Source organism: Mobula birostris, chromosome 9 (assembly GCF_030028105.1).
Source record: "Mobula birostris isolate sMobBir1 chromosome 9, sMobBir1.hap1, whole genome shotgun sequence".
NCBI classification, from domain to species: domain Eukaryota; kingdom Metazoa; phylum Chordata; class Chondrichthyes; order Myliobatiformes; family Myliobatidae; genus Mobula; species Mobula birostris.
The window spans coordinates 48134324-48154451 of NC_092378.1; the positions used below are offsets into that span (position 1 = coordinate 48134324).

Sequence of the window (20128 nt, forward strand, 5' to 3'; positions counted from 1 at the left end):
ACTAGACCTAATCTAACTGTTCAAGGAAAGGGAAATGTAAACAAGATGCTCCCTACCCTTGGGAGTGGCCAGACACCCCACATCCTACCATGGAACGCAGGAACACAAACCAACCATAGGTGTGAGCGAACGACGTTAACCCTGAGTAATAGGAACTCCAGACGGTGGATATGAGAAGAATCTGGAATAGAAAGAAATGTGTAAAGAGGGCCTCAGAAATTACAGACAAACAAAACCTCCAACATTACCAAGTCTAACTTGTACAGAAAAGGTTAATATCATTGAATCTTTTACCTGGGGCAGAGGTAAGGGCCAATGAAACAATCTGACTGTCTGCAGCTGGCAATGATCTATCGGAGGTACAACTTTAACAGGAAATTTCTTGGTTGTTATCAAAAATATTTGCAGAAAGGTAAGCAGATAAATATGAAAATAACTTTTATTCAGATCATACAAATCCCATTTCCAGAAAAGTTGGGATATTTTCCAAAATGCAATAAAAACAAAAATCTGTGATATGTAAATTCACGTGAACCTTTATTTAACTGACAAAAGTACAAAGAAAAGATTTTCAATAGTTTTACTGACCAACTTAATTGTATTTTGTAAACATACACAAATTTAGAATTTGATGGCTGCAACACACTCAACAAAAGTTGGGACAGAGGCATGTTTACCATTGTGTTACATCACCTTCCTTTTAATAACACTTTTTAATAGTTTTGAAACTGAGGATACTAATCGTAGTAGATTTGCAATTGGAAATTTTGTCCATTCTTGCTTGATATAAGACTTCAGCTGCTCAACAGTCCGTGGTCGCTGTTGTCTGATTCTCCTCTTCATGATGCGCCATACATTTTCAATAGGAGATAGATCTGGACTGGCAGCAGGCCAGTCAAGCACACGCACTCTGTGTCTACAAAGCCACGCTGTTGTAGCCCGTGCAGAATGTGGTCTGGCATTGTCCTGCTGAAATAAGCATGGACGTCCCAGGAAGAGACGTCGCCTTGATGGCAACATATGTCTCTCTAAAATCCTAATATACGCCTCAGAGTCAATGGTACCTTCACATACATGCAACTCACCCATGCCGTGGGCACTGATGCACCCCCATACAATCACAGATGCTGGCTTTTGCACCTTTCGCTGATAACAATCTGGATGGTCGTTTTCATCTTTGGCACGAAGAACTTGATGCCCGTTTTTTCCGAAAACTAGCTGAAATGTGGACTCATCTAACCACAGCACACAGTTCCACAGTCTTTCGGTCCATCTGAGATGAGCTCGGGCCCAGAGAACTCGCCGGCGTTTCTCCATAGAGTTGATATATGGCTTCCTCCTTGCGTAATACAGTTTCAAGTTGCATTTCTGGATGCAGCAACAGACTGTGTTGAGTGACAATGATTTTCCGAAGTACTCCTGAGCTATAATTGTCACAGTAGCATAACGGTTTCTTAGGCAGTGCCGTCTGAGGGCTTGAAGATCACGTGCATTCAACAGTGGTTTCTGACCTTGCCCTTTACACACTGAGATGTCTCTGAATTCTCTGAATCTTTTCACAATATTATGTACAGTAGATGTTGAAAGACCTAAATTCTCTGCAATCTTGCATTGAGAAATGTTCCTTTTGAACTGATACTTGAATATTCTGTGCACTTTTCAATCTTATTTTAACTCTGTCCCAACTTTTGTTGAGTGTGTTACAGCCATCAAATTCTAAGTTTGTGCATGTTTACAAAATACAATTAAGTTGGTCAGTAAAACTATTGAAAATCTTTTCTTTGTACTTTTGTCAGTTAAATAAAGGTTCACGTGAATTAACATATCACAGATTTTTGTTTTTATTGCATTTTGGAAAATATCCCAACTTTTCTGGAAATGGGGTTTGTATTTATGCTAAATAACTTGTAAAATTCAGAAGTTGGAAACCAGTATGAATGCAGTTACGGATAGGCTTGTTGCTTTCTGAAAAGGATTTTAGTGACAGTAATTGTTTATATTTTGTGTTCAGTTTTACTCAGACTCATTTACTTTTTCCCCCACAAGATGTGTAACCAGGAGACCATTGAATATAATTTTTTATTGTTAAAGTGCACTTATGTATTGACCCTGATAATGCTAAAATAGCTGCCTTTGCCTTTAAGAGAAAACAATGACATTATTATGCAGGTATGGAGTAGAAAGAAGAGTTACAAGGTTCTGGAAAGAACATCAAGTGCTTGTTGTATGGTGAGGAAAGGTGAATAATATTTGATAATATCCATGTAAATTTGTTCATACTTGTTTGTAGGTTTAGAATATCAATCATTTGACATCTTTTACATCTGGATGCTTTAGATTTTCGCAAGTAAATTGATCAGCACTGGAGTAGCATGGTTGTGCGAATTTCCGTATTGGCCTAGTAGGTTAGTCTTTTTAGTAATTCAACTACGAGGCAATATATTGTAGTTTATTTTTGTCTTTCTTTATTGTTTCATGACCAAATGTGAACGTAATCAAGTAAGGTGAATGTGTTAATCTCTGCTCACTCAGCGTGAGCGAGGAGAACTTGTTTCAGGGTCTATTCTATATGTGTTTGGAAGTTAAGCGCATGTGCGCCAAAGTGAGTATACCTCTTAAGATGAGATGTATTTATTCACATTTTTGATGTTGTGTATAAGGTAGCAGGTTAGTGGGATTCTAATGTTGTTTGTATTGTTTTTAGAATTGCCACTACTGTATTAGTTATTGAATTGACTTTATTTCTTACATCTTTCACATACGTACATGAGTAAAAATCTTTACATTACATCTCCGTCTAAATATGCAATGTGCAATCATAGTAGTTTATAATAATTTATAATAAATAGAACAGTCAATGTAACATAGAATACACTCAAATCAGCATGAGTTAATCAGTCTGATGGCCTGGTGGAAGGAGCTGTCCTGGAGCCTGTTGGTCCTGGCTTTTATGCTGCAGTACCATTTTCCGGATGGTAGCAGCTGGAATAGATTGTGGTTGGGGTGACTCGGGTCCAGAATGATCCTTGTTTGTATACAAATCACAAACAAGAGAAAATCTGCAGGTGCTGGAAATCCAAGCAACACACCAAAAATGCTGGAGGAATTCAGCAGGCCAGGCAGCATCTAGGAAAAGAGTACAGTTGACATTTCAGGCCTAAACCCTTCTGTAGGCCTGGAAAAAAAAATGGAGGATTAAAGAGAGAGCCACCTGGTGATCGGTGAAACCTGGAGGGGAGCGATGAAGTAAAGAGCTGGGAAGCTGATTGGTGAAAGAGACAGGAGGCCATGGAAGAAAGAAAAAGGGGGGAGGGGCACCAAAGGGAGGCGATGGGTGGGCAAGGAGATCAGGTGAGAGAGGAAAAAGGGGATGGGAAATGGAGAAGGAAGGGGAGGGGGTTTGGGGGGCATTGCCAAAAGTTTGAGAAATCGATATTCATGCTGTCAGGTTGGAGGCTACCCAAACGGAATATAAAGTGTTGTTCCTCCAACCTCAGCGTAGCCTCACCACAATGGAGGCGGCCATGGATGGACATATTGGAAAGGGAAGTGAAATTAAATTGGGTGGCTACTGGGAGATCCCACTGTTTCTGACTGACAGAGCGAAGATGCTCAGTGAAGCAGTCTCCCAATCTATGTTGGGTATGACCGATGTACAGGAGGCCACAATGGAGCATCGAACACACTAAGTGACCCCAACAGACTCACAGGTGAAGTGTTGCCTCACCTGGAAGGACTGTTTAGGGCCCTGAATAGTAGTGAGGGAAGAGGTGTAGGGGCAGGTGTAGCAATGTTCCACACACACGTCTGCTCTTACCCCGTCCTCCCACCACCCTGTCAGGGATAGAGTTCCTCTCGTCCTCACCTACCACCCCACCAGCTTCCGTGTCCAGCAACTAATTCTCTGAAACTTCCGCCATCTCCAACAGGATCCCACACTGAGCACATCTTTCCCTCCCCACGCCAACTTTCTGCAGGGATCACTCCCTATGCAACTCCCTTGTCCATTCGTCCCTCCCCACTGATATCCCTCCCAGCACTTATCCTTGCAAGTGGAACAAGTGCTACACCTGCCCCTACACCTCCTCCCTCACTACCATTCAGGACCCTAAACAGTCCTTCCAGGTGAGGCAACACTTCACCTGTGCGTCTGTTGGGGTCACTTACTGTGTTCAGTGCTCCAATGTGGCCTCCTATATATCAGTCATACCCGACATAGATTGGGAGAGCACTTGCCGAGCACCTACGCTCCGTCTGCCAGAACAAGTGGGATCTCGCAGTGGCCACCCATTTTAATTCCACTTCCGATTCCCATTCTAATATGTCCATCCGTGGACTCCTTTATTGTCGTGATGAGGCCACACTCAGGTTGAAGGAACAACACTTTATATTCTGTCCGGGTAGCCTCCAACCTGATAGCATGAACATCGATTTCTCAAATTCCCAGTAATGCCTCCCAACAACCCCCCTCCTTCTCCATTTTCCATCCTCTTTTCCTTCTCTTACCTTATCTCCTTGCCCACCAATCAGCTCCCTCTGATGCACCTCCCCCTTTTTTCTTTCTTCCATGGCCTTCTGTCTCTTTCACTACCCAACTTCCTAAGCTCCTTACTTCATCCCTCCCCCTCCAGGTTTCACCTACCGTCTGGTGTTTCTCTCTCCCCACCCCCACCTTTTAAATCTACTCCTTGGCTTTTTTTCTCCAGTCCTGCTGAAGGATTTCAGCCCGAAATGTGACTGTACTTTTTTCCATAGATGCTGCTTGGCCTGCTGAGTTCCTCCAGCATTGTGTGTGTGTTGCTTGGTTTTGTATATTTTGTTTTATTTATTTTCACAGTGCATACGTAACAAGGTGTTTACCGAAATTAAGGTGAGATTATAACAGCAGGAACTCTGTTTTCTAATACATTTTGTTGTTTTTATTTTAATACACTCTTTGTGCATTAAAACATCTAAAACAGATAAAGGAGTTAAAGACCCGAGAAAGTATCCTGCAAGTGTAGTTTTCCCTCAGGCTACAAAAGATGTATAGTTGAAAAAATTTGAATCCATATTCTTTGGATCAGTCCATAACATAACAACTTCACTGAAGTAAAAATAATTTAATAATGTATAATTAGCTAAAGTTCCCCTAAAGTTCAATGAATCATTCACACCTTCAGTGGTTATATTGAAACTTAGTTCATTGTAATAATATTACTCAAGATTCAAAAGGTAAGATTACTTATTATCATTTTTCAATACAGCAGGATAAAGGAGAATAAAATGATTCTTACTCTGGATCTGATGCAGCATAAAAAGCACAATAAGCATAATTAACATAATAAACAAAAAAATCACAATAAATATAAATATAAAAGCAATCCTGTAAAACACAAATGATGAAAGTAACAATAAGTGTTATTAGCTTCATAAAAAAAGCTTTAGTAACTATAAAAGTGGGTCAGGGGAACTTAGCTTGTCACTATTAAATTTAACACCAGTTTAACCACCTCATTCTTCTGTTCATCTCCCAAAACTATAGTCTTCAAGGTAAACCAGACAAAAAAAAATATAGATACTATTGAGCACGGACTCTTTTTAAAATGCAAACACTTTTTCCCTTAAATCCCTGCAGTCAACTACGGCAAATGTGCAAGAATTTAAAGCTGTATGGACCATTCAATGGAGCATTCTGATTGGTTGCATCACTGCCTGGTATGGAGCTTCCAATATATAGGACTGAAAGAGGCTACATTCAGCCATTCCATCATGGGCACATTATGGAGGTGCTTCAAGAAAGTGGCACCCATCACTACGGAGCCTCACTGTCTACGACACACTCTCTTCTCATTTCTACCATCAGGGAAGAGGTACGGCAGCCTGAAGACCTACACTCAATGATTCAGAAACAGCTTAATGCCCTCGACCATCAGATGTCTGAATGACCCATGAATGGTTGAACCCTACCTTATTATTCCTTTTGTTTACTACTATTTATTTATGTTTATTATTTATAGTAATTTTAGGTCTTTGACAAAACAACACATTTCACATCATGTAAATCAATGATAGTGAATCTGACTCTGATGACTAATGTATCTCAACTTACCCATTCAAGCCCCGCTCTCTGTGTCCTAAAATGTATCAGCCTTAAATAAACTACATAACTGGCCAAAGGCATCCTTTGGTTGGAGCAATTCCAAAGACACTCAAACCTGTGAAGAAAGGAACTTCCCCACCAGATCTTAAATGGCCAGCCCCATTATTCTAAGACAATGAAAAACCAGTTCAAGAGAAATAACAGTAGAGGGCTTGAAAGGGAAAACATTAGGTATGACAATTAATGAAGAGGAAGTACTGGCACTTTTAAGGAATATAAAAGTGGATAAGTCTCTGGGTCCGGACAAAATATTTCCTTGGACCTTGAGGGAAGTTAGTGTAGAAATAGCAAGGGCTCTGACAGAAATATTTCAAATGTCATTAGAAACGGGAATGATGCCAGAGGATTGGCGTATTGCTTATGTGGTTCCATTGTTTAAATAGGTTCTAAGAGTAAACCTGGCAATTATCGGCCTGTGAGTTTGATGTCATTGGTGGGCAAATTGATGGAAAGTATTCTTAGAGATGGTATATATAATTATCTGGATAGAAAGGGTCTGATTAGGAATATTCAACATGGATTTGTGCGTGGAAGGTCATGCTTGACATATCTTATTGAATTTTTTGATGAGTTTACTAAGAAAGTAGACGAGGGTAAAACGGTGGACGTTGTCTATACGGACTTCAGTAAGGCCTTTGACAAGGTTCCACATGGAAGGTTGGTTAGGAAGGTTCAATCATTAGGCATTAATATGGAAGTAGTAAAATAGACTCAGCAGTGGCTAGATGGGAGACGCCAGAGAGTAGTGGTGGATAACTGTGTGTCAGATTGGAGGACGGTGTGTAGCGGTGTGCCTCAGGGATCTGTACTGGGTCCAATATTGTTTGTAATATATATTAACGATCTGGATGATGGAGTGGTAAATTGGATTAGTAAGTATGCAGATGATACTAAGATAGGTGGTGATGAGGTAGGTTTTCAAAACTTGCAGAGAGATTTAGGACAGTTAGAAGAGTGGGCTGAAAGATGGCAGATGGAGTTTAATGCTGAAAAATGTGAGGTGCTACATTTTGGTAGAACTAATCAAAATAGGACATACATGGTAAATGGTAGGGCATTAAAGAACGCTGCAGAACAGAGAGATTTAGGAATAATGGTGCATAGTTCCCTGAAGATGGAATCTCATGTGGATAGGGTGGTGAAGAAAGCTTTTGGTTTGCTGGCCTTTATTAATCAGAGCATTGAGTATAGGAGTTGGGATGTAATGCTGAATTTGTATAAGGCATTGGTAAGGCCAAATCTGGAGTATTGTGTACAGTTCTGGTCACTGAATTATAAGAAAGATGTCAATAAAATTGAGAGAGTATAGAGGAGGTCTATGTTGCCTGGGTTTCATATCCTAAGTTACAGAGGAAGGTTGAACAAGTTAGGTCTTTATTCTTTGGAGCATAGAAGGTTGAGGGGGGACTTGATAGAGGTGTTTAAAATTATGAGGGGGATTGATAGAGTTGACGTGGTTAGACTTTTTCCATTGAGAGTGGGGAAGATTCAAACCAGAGTACATGGGTTGAGAGTTAGAGGACAAAAGTTTAGGGGTAACATGAGGGGGAACTTCTTTACTCAGAGAGTGGTAGCTGTGTGGAATGAGCTTCCAGCCGAAGTGGTTGAGGCAGGTTCTATGTTGGCATTTAAAGTTAAATTCGATAGATATATGGACAGGAAAGGAATGGAGGGTTATGAGCTGAGCACAGGTCGGTGGGACTAGGATAGGGTAAGAGTTCAGCACGGACTAGAAGGGCCGAGATGGACTGTTTCCGTGCTGTAATTGTTATATGGTTATATTAAGAATATTGTGTTTCAATCAAATTGTCCATTTTCCAAAGTTTCAGATAATAGTCCCATAATGCTCAGTTATTTTATTCTCCATGCAACATCCGTCTTACAACAACAGATCCAACAGGAAAAGAGTGTGGAGTATAAAGTCAAGGAAATTTTGTTGAAATTGCTCTGGGTGGTTTTAAGAACCCATGTGGTTTAAATTCCTTACTTAAGGAAAGAGAGAAAACCAAGCATAACGGATTTGTATTCTCCAAAGCTTCGGACAATGAGGTGATCTAAGTGGAGCATAAAATTCTTAAAATCTTTCTTGTCTTGGAGGTATATGGACTCATAAGATATTCAAAGGGACCACCCAAGTGAAAATTTGTTACACCCTCTCTAAAACACTATCTTTCCTTTGGTGATGAAACTAAACTGAATGGTGGGCTAGACCTTGTTGACCTTGTACTCATCCCCTTCGTAATAACCTCTAACGCATCATCAGTCTACCTAAGTAGTTGCTGTACAAAGCTGGGCCACAACTATTTAGGACTGGGAGGATAATAGGCAACTTCCTTTTCCTGCCCTTTTACCTCCTCAGCCTGCATTTCTCAAAAATCAAATATGTTCAGCACACCCACATTGAGCAGCTAATTATCATCCCCAATCCCAAGAAAAATACGAAATTTCGATCCCAATACTGTATTCGCACAAACAGGGGCATAAAATCAAAGTATATTTGCATAGAATATTCAGAAAAAAATGAAAATACTAGTAACATGTTGTAGGTCAGGCAGAATTATTGGTAAAAGAGAAAGATAACACTTCAGGTCAATAACCTCCATTCTGATGAAAGATTACCAATCTGAAACACTCATTTCATTTGTCTCTCCACAAATGCTGCCTGACTTGCTGAGATTTATTTCCAGTATTTTCTATTTCGGATTTTCTCCATCTGATATTTTTATTGCTTATGAATAACTTTGAGTTCACCCAAGAGTATAAGATAGACTTCTGGCATTCAAAGAAATAACGTAACTCACCTTCCAACGCCCATATCTATCAGCAAAGAAACCCCAAAATCCACTAAATGCCATGAAGCCAAGGAACACCATCTAGAATAATTTTTTAAAGGCACATATTAGTTTCCCATCACATCAACTTTGCTTAATCATGCCAAATTAATGATTCTTCTCTAAAGATAAGGTTATAGCAATATTTTATTTCTTCATGTCTCAAGCATGTAAAAGGTTCTGCAATGTTGTTTCATAGCTGAAGAAAGTGCAGATGCTTTATCCTTGATCTTCCCAAGTTCTCAGAGTCCAGGACTGGAAAGCTAACATATTAAAAGATGGGCAAGTACAACCATAAAATTATACACTTGTGAGTCTATCATTTGCTGTCAGGAGGTTATTGGAACCAATAACCAAGATCACAGTAACAGAGTATCTTAAGACCAAACAGAGTCAAGATAGAAAGGTGCTTTCAAAGCAGATGTATTTTACGGTGAACAAGAAAAGGTCCATGAACTTCCAAGAAGAACTCTGCAAGGTTGCATATAAGAGACAACAAGTGAAAATGAAAATTCCTGGAATTGAAGGGAAGTTATAGACGTAGCTGGGAGATTGGTGAGGTGATTAAAGGATGAAGAAGAGGGAAATGGAAGGAAGTGGTAAGTGAAAACCTGCTAAGATCTGTACAAGGGCTTCAGTTCTTCATTACTTGTGTAAATGAATTAGTTAATTCTGTAGAGAATATTATAATTCTGAATGAACACAAAGTTTAGTGAGATAGATAGATTCTTTATTGATCCCAAAGGAAATTGTAACTTCACAGTAGCATTACAAGTGCACAGATATAAATATTAGAAGAGAAGCAGAAAGAATAAAAAATAAGTTACCACAAACAGTCTAACAGGAGGGAGTCATCACTTTCCCAGCTACAAATCGACTCATTATAGAGCCTCCTGGCTAAGGGTAAGAATGACCACTTTGGAGCAGCACAGTTGTCTATTACTGAAAGTGCTCTTCTGTTCAGCCAAGGTGGCATGCGGAAGGTGAGAAACATTGTACAAAGTTGCCAGGATTTTCTCAAGGGTCCTTTGTTCTACAACAGCCTCCCTTGTGTCCAGTTTGACTCCTATAACAGAGCCAGCTTTTCTAATCAGTTTATTGAACCTGTTGGCATTACCCATGTTGATGCCATTGCCCCAGCACACCACCACATAGAAGATTGTAATGGCAACAACGGACTGGTAGAACATGTGAAGGAGAGGCCTGCATACTCCAAAGGACATCAGTCTCCTCAGGAAGTAGAGGTGACTCTGGCCCTTCTTGTACACAGCCTGTGTATTGGTGCTCCACTCAAGTCTGTCATACAGGTGCACCCCCAGGTACTTGTAGGACCTCACATCTACGTCCTCAACATCTGTAGTAGCAGGGAGCAGTGCAGGCTCAGATAATGTAGATCAGCTCAAAAAATACAAAGAGATTATGATAAATCGACTGCAAATCTAGAACAAGTATAGAATCACTTATTTTAAACTGAAAGGAAGAGAGGCAAGAGTGTTTCTTTTAAAACTGGAAAAAGGTAAAGAAGAATGGAGGCTTGTGCACACAGCTTATTAAAATGCAGTGATCAGGATAAATAAAAGCCACAGTTTACAGCTGGAACATTATTATTTATTACAGTTGTACGTAGGCCTGGTGTGAGCTCTGGGAATGAGTTCTGGGCACTGCACCAAGGTAAAGAAGCAGTGTCCCCAGTGGAGATGCAGTACGCTTCTACCAGTGTGACAGCAGGGTCCCAAGACCTCAGTTTGATGGCATAATCCGCGTCTGTTCACTGTGACAAGCAGAGTTAACGGCTGACTTGATGGAACTTTTTAGAACTTGTACAGAGAAAAAGCATTATGCTGGTCAAGGATTCTATGAAACACCACACAAAATCAGAACCAGCATATTCTGGGAGTTACTTGCATATTACAATACAGAAGTGGCCATTCAGTCCACCATGTTGATGCTGACCCATCCCATTCCCCTCTTGATTTTTGCCTATAGTTCTAATCTATTTCTTTCACATACACTCTATGAATCTTTTACCATTTTACCTATATAATGGGGTAGTTTACCATTAACCCACAGAATATCCTTTGGAATGCGGGAAGAATCCAGAGCACTGATTAGAAACCCATATTGTCACAGGGAGAATATGCAAACTCCACATAGCCAGGACTGGAGGTCAGGTTCAAGCTCTAACTGCCCCACCATTGACCCAAGGCTTTGCAAGCATTTTACACAGTGGACAAAAGAAGTGTGAAAACTTCTCCCAAAATAAGAAGTGAAGATTGGATCATTTAAATATGAAGCCATCCCTAGGCCAGGCAATAAAGTGATTTGGAACCAAGGAAGGCAAATCTTCTCATGAACTCAGCCCAGCAAGGATTCAGTGATCGTTAGATAATATTCATTGAGGCTGGGTGAATTAGAAAGGGGATTCATTTATTATTTCATCTTGCAAACTCTTCAAACAGATCGAATTATTACACAGTGCATTTAGAAAGAACAGGGTAAGCAGTAAAAATGCAGAGTAAGGTGTAACAGCTACAGAGAAAAGTCAAGAGCCCAACTTATCATACTAGTAGACTCAGAATTCTCCTACAATTTCTATCATTTGTCTTGCTGACCAAATGGGAGGGTTATTCCTGGCCAACAGTTTGGTTCAGTGCATGTCTGTGCTTTGACCTCAGAATCACAGGGTTTATGTGCCAACATAGAATGATGAGCTGATAACGCATAACAGCACTTCATTGTGTGAAGGATATTCACATTCCAGGGCCCAACAGGCTTATTGCTAACCTCAGCTTTCTGGCATAACAGCATCACTTTTCCAAAGGGCCAGAGTTGGTTTTTGACAAAGTTAAACTTCAAACCAAGATCCCTTGCTCAGCTTCTTGTTGCCAACAAGTAAACAGTGAGGATTTGTAGGCCCATGTTTACTCAGTGAAAGACAATGGGGTTATGTTAATTGGCCTGCATCAAACCAGACAACACTGGCTAAGCCTTTCCTATTGTGACTGAGTTCACAGAAGCTTGCAGATCAGATGGATATTATCACTTAGCACATGAAACATGGTCACAGGTATAGTTGATCAATTAGCAGTTGGAATATTTATGTACTCAGAGAGTCATCCCTCACAGTATTAATTTTGGATATCTGGGATCACTATCCCCAGAAGCTTTTAGACCATCTGTGTGAGTTACTTTGTCCCAGCAAGATTATCTGAAAAACAGCACATGCAGATAATGTCAACTAGTAGCAAAACAGTATAAATGTCAGAAAGCTTTGGGGATGTTAGGAATAACAAGAAGAATAACAGAAATACTGGGTGACAGGAAAAAAGACTAGAATTTGTTCCACAACCTTCAATTTCTGCAACTGTTGATTCATTTATCTGAAACTCATTGGTATGTTCTCTTAGTTTGTAAGAATTGTACTTGTGTTTGAAAATTCTTTGTAGTTTATAAATCTTGTGTAATTCAGAAATCTCTTATAAATTTAAAATCCTCTGTGTGCTAAATGTGTGTTAAGAACTATTTCTCTAAAATTAAAAACACGTTTCATTAAAAATAAAACAAACTGGGTTTGAACTATTGTGCTTAAGCTGGTAGAATCTCATTCTTGGTAGGGGAGGGAGAGCCACCACTCAAATAGTGGATATTGGGAGCTAGACCGCACCCCAGAGGTTAGACAGGGAAGTACGTTAATATTTGAAAAATAGTTTGATGCAGTATACCCTACTTATAGTGAGGGCATGTATAGATACCTATATCGGATAGGGTTATAACCTTCTTTTGAGTTTAGGTCTTTGCTGGCAGTGTACCAGTACTTTCACAAATGCAGCAAAAGGTTGCCACTGCACAGTTGGGAGTTGCCATTTTACAATGGGCCTGGAATAGTAGTAAGTGCCCTCTCTTCACTGCCTTTGTGAATAACAATCGTTCGGCCACAAGAGAGAAGTTGGCCAGCGCTAAAGTTTGAAGGACACCAACAGCTGAGTGTACTGACCTTCAGTCAAAAATCAAATCTGCAGACAGAATACAACCAGAAGTCAATACATCAACGCTAGACAAATTTCCACCCAAGTATCAGGGTGTTTACTTCATTGGTGTTACTGGGATCTTGCCGAATGTGAATTAGCTGCAGTGGTGCTTACATTGTAAAGCACTTTCAAGCACCCTGAGGTTGTGGAGAAGTACAAAGTCTCGTTTGAAGTTTAAGGTAGAATTTAATAGGGAAAGCCCAGCTAGAAAGAGCAAGGTGAATGGCTGACAATGCAAAGCAGAAGTGAATTGTTAAATGGTGGCTGGGAACTCCATAGAACACACATCGAACAGTATAGCACAGAAACAAGCCTATCAGCCCACTACATCTGTGCCAACCATAATGCCACTCCAAACTGATCCCACCTTAGTTCAATCCTTCTGTTCCCTTCTTGCTCATGTGTCTTTCTAAATGCCTTTTAAATGCTGGTATCACTTGCTTCTCCTACCTCCCCTGGCACCTACTACTCTCTTGTAGAAATCTTGCCTTGCACATGCCTTTAAACCTTACCCCACCCCACCCCCCAGCAGTTTAAAGTTGCACCCTTTAGCTGTTCACATTTCCACCCTGGGAAATGGACTACGGTCATCTACCCTATCTACTGACAGAAGTGTACAAAATATAAAGTTGATCATTTTGTTCACTCCTATCGTCACCCCTCAGCTCCAACACTCCAGAGTAAGCATCCCTACTTCTACACCCACTCCGCTCTAATCCAGGCATCTGCTTTGAAATTCTGAAGACAATAAGGAGGGTAGAAGCTTCCGGTCATCAGTTCCACTGTAAAGATGAATCTTGGATTGGTTTTGGTTCCTGATTAGTTGCTGTGAGATTGTCATAGGGTGAAGCTGCTCTTGACTACCAGGGGACACAGCACCATGGAACTACAATGATCTCAATGAAGTGGGATAAACTTACGGTGGTAACCATGGCAACCTGCCATTCTTCAAGGAGCCACTCACAACGGATGACTGGAGAAATGACGGCCAGCAGCATGATCTCCATGGCCTCAGCTACCTGAAGAAACAAATCAGAGAAATTCCAGGCCACATTCTGAGTTATCAGAGGCTTTTCTATTCAGTTTATTAGGCAAGCCATGTAAAAAAAATACTCCTGTCTAGCAGGCCTAGAGATGAAGATTGGGCATTCGTTCCAGATTGTTGGAGATATTCAGTGCAGGCTTTGGCCTGATATCTGGTAGAATATTCCCAATGGATACTGACTACAGGCTTGGGGAAATATCACCATCTCACATAAGAAAGGTTGGGATGAGGTGCCAATTCACATTAACCTAATGATCGAAGAGAGAGGTTCCACCTCGGAATATTGGTTGTCATACAGCTAGAGTCCCTGTATCCAGGTGGTGTGAAAATTCCTCTTTACCAAGTTTCATGAGACTCTTCAATCTTGTCCAGGAGAAGAAGAAACCACTTTAGACTGAAAAATCTCATATCTAATATTGGCTTAGGAAATGCGTCATGGAGCAGAGAAACCAATATTTACAATCACAACACACACACAAGGACCAAATATCTTCTGATTCTCCAGCTGGCCATCACTGCCTTCAGTTTTAATTGATGCCCTCAAATCTATTGTTGATTTAGGAGTTCAAGGCTTCCTCTGGGATTTTGAGTTCGTTATCTATGCTGGGAATCAGTGGTTGGGGTAAAGTGTTGCAACTGCGGAGGTGTTCTCAGAAACTAGAACATACCTGAGGGCGTGGATGAAGGTAATTTAGATTTCTCACAGTAAGGTTCACTAATATCACCAATTTAACCCCTTGTATGGATTATCAGCTTTGTCACTGATACAGTACATTTCAGCTTGCTTTCACCAATGCATGAGGCAGGATTGAACTGCAGACAGCACAGTGAGAGAGCTGCTGTCTCACAGTTCAGTAACTCAGGCTACGTCCACACTATGCCGGATAATTTTGAAAACAAAGCTTTTTCTCTTCGTTTTGACCCTCTGTCCACACTAAAACAGCGTTTTCATCCCCGAAAACAGAGATTTTCAGAAACAGTCTCCAGAGTGAATAAATCTGGAAACGCCTAATATCCATTGCAGTCTGTACAGGGTAACCCCAGCTTTTTAAAACCGCTGTCATGACGTGCCGGAACAGATGGCGGCAGCGCGGCATTTCATTGTTTTCTTATTATTATTACTACTTTATTGTCGCCAAACAATTGATACTAGAGCGTACAATCATCAAAGCGATATTTGATTCTGCGCTTTACAGAACCTAACAATTTCAGAACAGATGGCAACGAGACTGAAGCCAGAAGAGTTAGAAATGTACTCACCAAGTACTTTGACCCATAGCTTACTGAATAAATAGTATACTCAGTTTGTCCTGTTTTCTGTCCTTGCTTGGTATGAAGGTGGTTCACCTATTTATGCAAGTACTTCTCTGACAATAGATGTGTAACAGCCTAATTTAACATTGTATGGAAATACAAGATAACACTGATGCAGACATGTTTTATATATTTAACAAGGTGCTCTATTAATGCAACAGGAGTTAGTTTTTCAATGTTCGTCATCAGCCGGGTCATACTGTCCGTGAACTCCCTGTCGGTTACCTCCATACACGCCAGTATTTGTTTTTTTTTAGTTTTAAGTCCTTCTGCACGAGAGCCAAGAGCAATTCTTTTTAAGTTTTTCTACTCTGTAACTGGACAAACGCGCACTAAGTATACCGTCTCCTCTTCGCTTGTTTTCTGCGTGTCCTGCGCGCGCCCAGTAGAGGAGGTTCACCCAAATATCCGTGTTAGTGTGGACAGAGATATTTTGAAAAACGCTTAGTGTCTACGCCTGTCGTTTTTACTCGAAACCGGCATTTTCAAAATTATCCGGCATAGTGTGGACGTAGTCTCGGGTTCAATACTCACACAGCCACTGCCCCCACCCCCACAAACAAGAGAAAACCTGCAGATGCTGAAAATCCAAGCAACACACACACAAAATGCTGGAGGAACTCAGTAGGCCAGGCAGCATCTATAGAAAAGAGTAGACAGCCGACGTTTCAGGCAGAGACCCTTCATCAGGAGCTCCCACCCACCGTGGCAGCTGAGGAGAGTTTGGCAATTCTCCCTGTAACCACATGGGGATTCCCCCAGGTACACTGTTATCCTCCTACGTCCCAATGAAGTGCCAGTCGATATGCTAATTAGTCACTGCAAATTTCGGCACCTGTAAGCTGAGTGGTTGAACCTGAGGTATTGAGGGAATGTAAGGAGAACTGAGAAGGATTAGTGCTGATGGGTGTGGATAGATGGGTTGAAAGTCCTGTATTGCTGCAAGTGCTGGGATAGGACCTGGACTGGTTAGAAGAGGCCTGTGTGGATGGTAAACCCCTGACTCCTTTCATCAATGACTTCTAGGACTTCGATTCAGTTTCCTAAACAAATTTGAGAACTGGACCACGCTGATACTTGAGATGTGGTTTATCAATAGGCAAAGATAACTGGGAAAATAGTAAATCTTATTAGCATCAATTTGGTTTTAAGGAAGGGTGGTGAAAGATACCTTCTTACAAGCCTTCCACTCCCATTGGTGAATATAAAATTCAGCAGTTTCATCTTTAAGATTCTCGAACTTTCTCATTTTAGGTGAAATAAAGCTGTTCTATAGCTTCGATTAACGGAATGAATGAGCACATTTCTGCAGACAAATGTGAAGTTGTACGTTCCATCGGAGTTCTTTGGAGTGGTTGGGACAGTCAGTATTCTGGCTATTCCCACTGTACAGCTCAACCATTCCACCAAATACTCACACTTGTGCTGCCCATGATACAAAGCAGCAAAACATGGAACCGACCAAATCCAATAGTTTCCACGGCTTCCTCCACTGTGTACATTTTTCTCCGATCTGCAAAACAAAGTGGCCTCGCTCAGTGAATCAGGAATGGGACAGAATTCTATCGAGGGGTCTTTGGCCATGAGATGGTGCTGTTAGCGTGCTCCAGTGGCAGTGCGTTAGCTCAGTAACCTCTCAAACCGGCCACTGCTGTGAGACCTGGACAATGCAAGCCAGCCTGGCTCGCCACATTCGAACAATTGATAAATTGTTAAAACCTTTGGATTAAGTTCCTGAGCAAATAATTCTGCCCATCCTGAAATTTAAGCTCTTAATGTCATTCAGATTCATGTACATGTATTTAAATATACAATGAAACATCGAATGAAATGTGTTGTTTACGTTAACAACTAACACAACCCAAGGTGTGCTGGGAGCAGCTTGAAAGTGTCACCACACATTCTGGCGCCAACACAGCACAATCACAATTATCAGCAGAACAACACAAGCAGAACAAAATAACAACTGCAAAACGGGCTGCTCTCCCCACCCCCTCTCCCTCATGTGTGCACGCACGCACACCCACCTACCCCCCAGGACAGGCCACCAAGTAACTAAAGCAAAAGAATCAATCGACCTTCAAGCCAGATCAAACAGTTATGCTAGTCACAAATTGCACAGGGTTATCTCCTTATTCATTAATCTTCAATGGCACTTCAGACACTCACTACGACCAGCAAGAGAGGACAGTATTCATGTGGAATCTTTAACAAATCAGTCCAGGGGAGGGTTCCACACAGAGCCAGTGGCAGGGAAGTGAAGAGGGAACGGAGAGACTTGAGAAGGAGTGTGACAGTCAGTAAGGTTTTTGGCTGTTGGGGAAGGAGTAGAACTGATCAGGATACAAAGTGTAAAATGACACAGGCCAAGGAAAAAGGATGTAGGCAATATTGTGTGTTGTGTGTGTGTGTGTTTGTGAGTGGGTTTGTGGTGTGTGTGTGTGCGCGCGCGCGTTTGTGAGTGCGTATGTGTGTTTGTGGTTTGTGGTGTTTGTGTGTGCACGTTTGTGAGTGCGTGTGCGCGTTTGTGAGTGCATGTGCATGCTTGTGGTGTGTGTGCGCACGCTTGTGGTGTGTGTGTGTGCATTTGTGAGTGTGTAAGTGCGTTTGTGAGTGTGTATGTGTGCTTGGGTGTGCGTTTGTGACTGTGTATGTGCGTTTGTGAGTGCATGTGTGCATTTGTGAGTGTGTGTGAGTCTTTGAGTGTGTGTGAGTGTTTGTGGTGTGTGGTGTGTGTGTGTGTGTGTGTGTGTGTGTGTGTGTGTGTGTGTGTGTGTGTGTGTGTGTTTGTGAGTGGGTTTGTGAGTGCGCATGTGCACGTTTTTGGGTGCACGTGTGCGTTTGAGAGTGTGTGTCTGTGTGTTTGTGGTGTGTGTGTGTGATGTGTATGTGTGTGTGTGTTTGTGACTGTGTTTGTGAGTGTCTGTGTGTTTTGTATGAGTGTGTGTGTGTGTATGTGTGTGTCTGTTTTGTATGAGTGTGTGTGTGTGTTTGTATGAGTGGGTATGTGTGCATGTGCGTTTGTGAGTGCATGTGTGCGTTTGTGAGTGCATGTGTGCTTGTGGTGTGTATGTGCATTTGTGAGTGTGTGTGAGTCTTTGAGTGTGCGGTGTGTGTGTGTATGTGTGTTTGTGAGTGTGTGTATGTGGGTTTGTGAGTGCGTATGTGCACTTGTAAGCGCGCGTGCACGTTTTTGGGTGCGCATGTGCATTTGAGAGTGAGTGAGTGTGTGTGTGTGTGTGTGTGTGTGTGTGTGTGTGTGTGTGTGTGTGTGTGTGTGTGATGTGTATGTGTGTGTTTGTGAGTGTCTGTGTGTTTTGTATGAGTGTGTGTGTGTGTATGAGTGGGTATGTGTGTATGTGTGCGGGTATGTGTGTATGTGTGCGTGCACGTGTTTGTGGTGCATATGTGTGTGTGTGTGTTTGTGGTGTGTATGTGAGTTTGTGGTGTGTATGTGAGAGAGTTTGTATTGTGTGTAATTGTGTGTGTGTGTGTGTGTGTGTGTGTGTGTGTGTGTGTGTGTGTGTGTGTGTGTGTGTGTGTGTGGAGTAAGAGGAAGCAAGTGGCAAGGGTGGGAGGTCGAGGCACTTCAGACACACTACACTCAGCAAAATAAAACTGTAGTTGTGTTGAATCTTTAACAATGCACTTCAGAGTGAGTTCAAAGATTCAAATATACAAATTGCATTTATTAGCAAGGAACGTATGCAGCAAACAACCCTGAGATTCATCTTTCTACAGACAGCCACAAAACAAAGAAAAGCATGGAACCCACTCAAAGAAAACCATCAACACTCCCAACTTACAAAAAAAAAGTGCAAACGGCAGAAAAAACAAGTGAAAAACTCAAAATATAAAATACCAACCCACAAAGTCATCACCGAAAGAGTCCAATCACAATCCAGAGAAAATCTGCAGATGCTGAAAATCCAAGCACCACACACAAAATGCTGGAGGAGCTCAGCAGGCCAGGAGCATCTATGGAAAAAAGTACAATCGACATTTTGGGTGGTCCTGCTGAAAGGTCTTAGCTCGAAACATCGACTGTACCTTTTTCCATAGATGCTGCCTGACCTGCTGAGTTCCTCCAGCATTGTGTGTTGACTGAGAGTGTCCAGGCATATTCAGTTCAGTTCAATCTAGCACTGTGTCATTAGTCATCTGCAGACCACCCCGATCAAAATCACCCAAAATAGTGACAAAGAAAGGAGCGACCAGAAAGCAGAAACACATCATAATGTGTACTACAGAGTCCACTCCACAAACCGCGTCTATTAATCTTGCCCAGGACCCAGGACTCCACCACTGTTGTAACTGTGAACTAAGTCACTGGAGGGACACTGAAGCTGGTGGATATAGAAGCCTCTATTCAGCAAAACAAGCAGGCATCACATTTGAGACTCTCTTGGAAGATTATTACATCACATTTTATAAATAAAGAACAAAGGCAAAAACAGGACAATTTCTATAGTTACAATGCATTCATGGTGCTTCCTTTGAGTTCAAATACCTAGGTCTTCACACCAACACACCCAAAATGAGTGTTAATCACCTCCATCTCAGCAGCTGAATTCATGCATTTGCAGACATCTCAGGTGAATGGATGCTTCCTGATTTGCAATCAACCCAATTCTGCAGCTCCAGGAAGACCTTTGTTCTGGTCTGCATTTTAAACTCAATTTAAAAGCCATGTTCAGGTCTGAAGCTGAAATTAACATTTGCTATATATCATAACTCCAGGATATGCCCTAACAGTCCCTCCTCTTGG

The 20128-nt window shown here is 41.5% G+C and overlaps 1 protein-coding gene across 6 annotated transcripts in view; it reads right to left on the bottom strand.

Annotated features, from left to right (window-relative positions):
• Positions 1 to 20128, bottom strand: part of svopl (SVOP-like) — a 155692-nt gene that overhangs the window by 75413 nt on the left and 60151 nt on the right. For all 6 annotated transcript variants that reach the window (XR_011887179.1, XR_011887180.1, XR_011887181.1 and 3 more), the window contains 4 exons: positions 16779 to 16873; positions 13922 to 14020; positions 8944 to 9015; positions 57 to 181 (listed from right to left, as the gene is read on the bottom strand). Coding sequence is in view for 3 of the 6 variants with exons in the window: in XM_072268009.1 (XP_072124110.1) it covers positions 57 to 181; positions 8944 to 9015; positions 13922 to 14020; positions 16779 to 16873 (391 nt within the window). In the remaining 3 variants the exon portion in view is untranslated. The remainder of the gene's footprint in view (positions 1 to 56; positions 182 to 8943; positions 9016 to 13921; positions 14021 to 16778; positions 16874 to 20128) is intronic.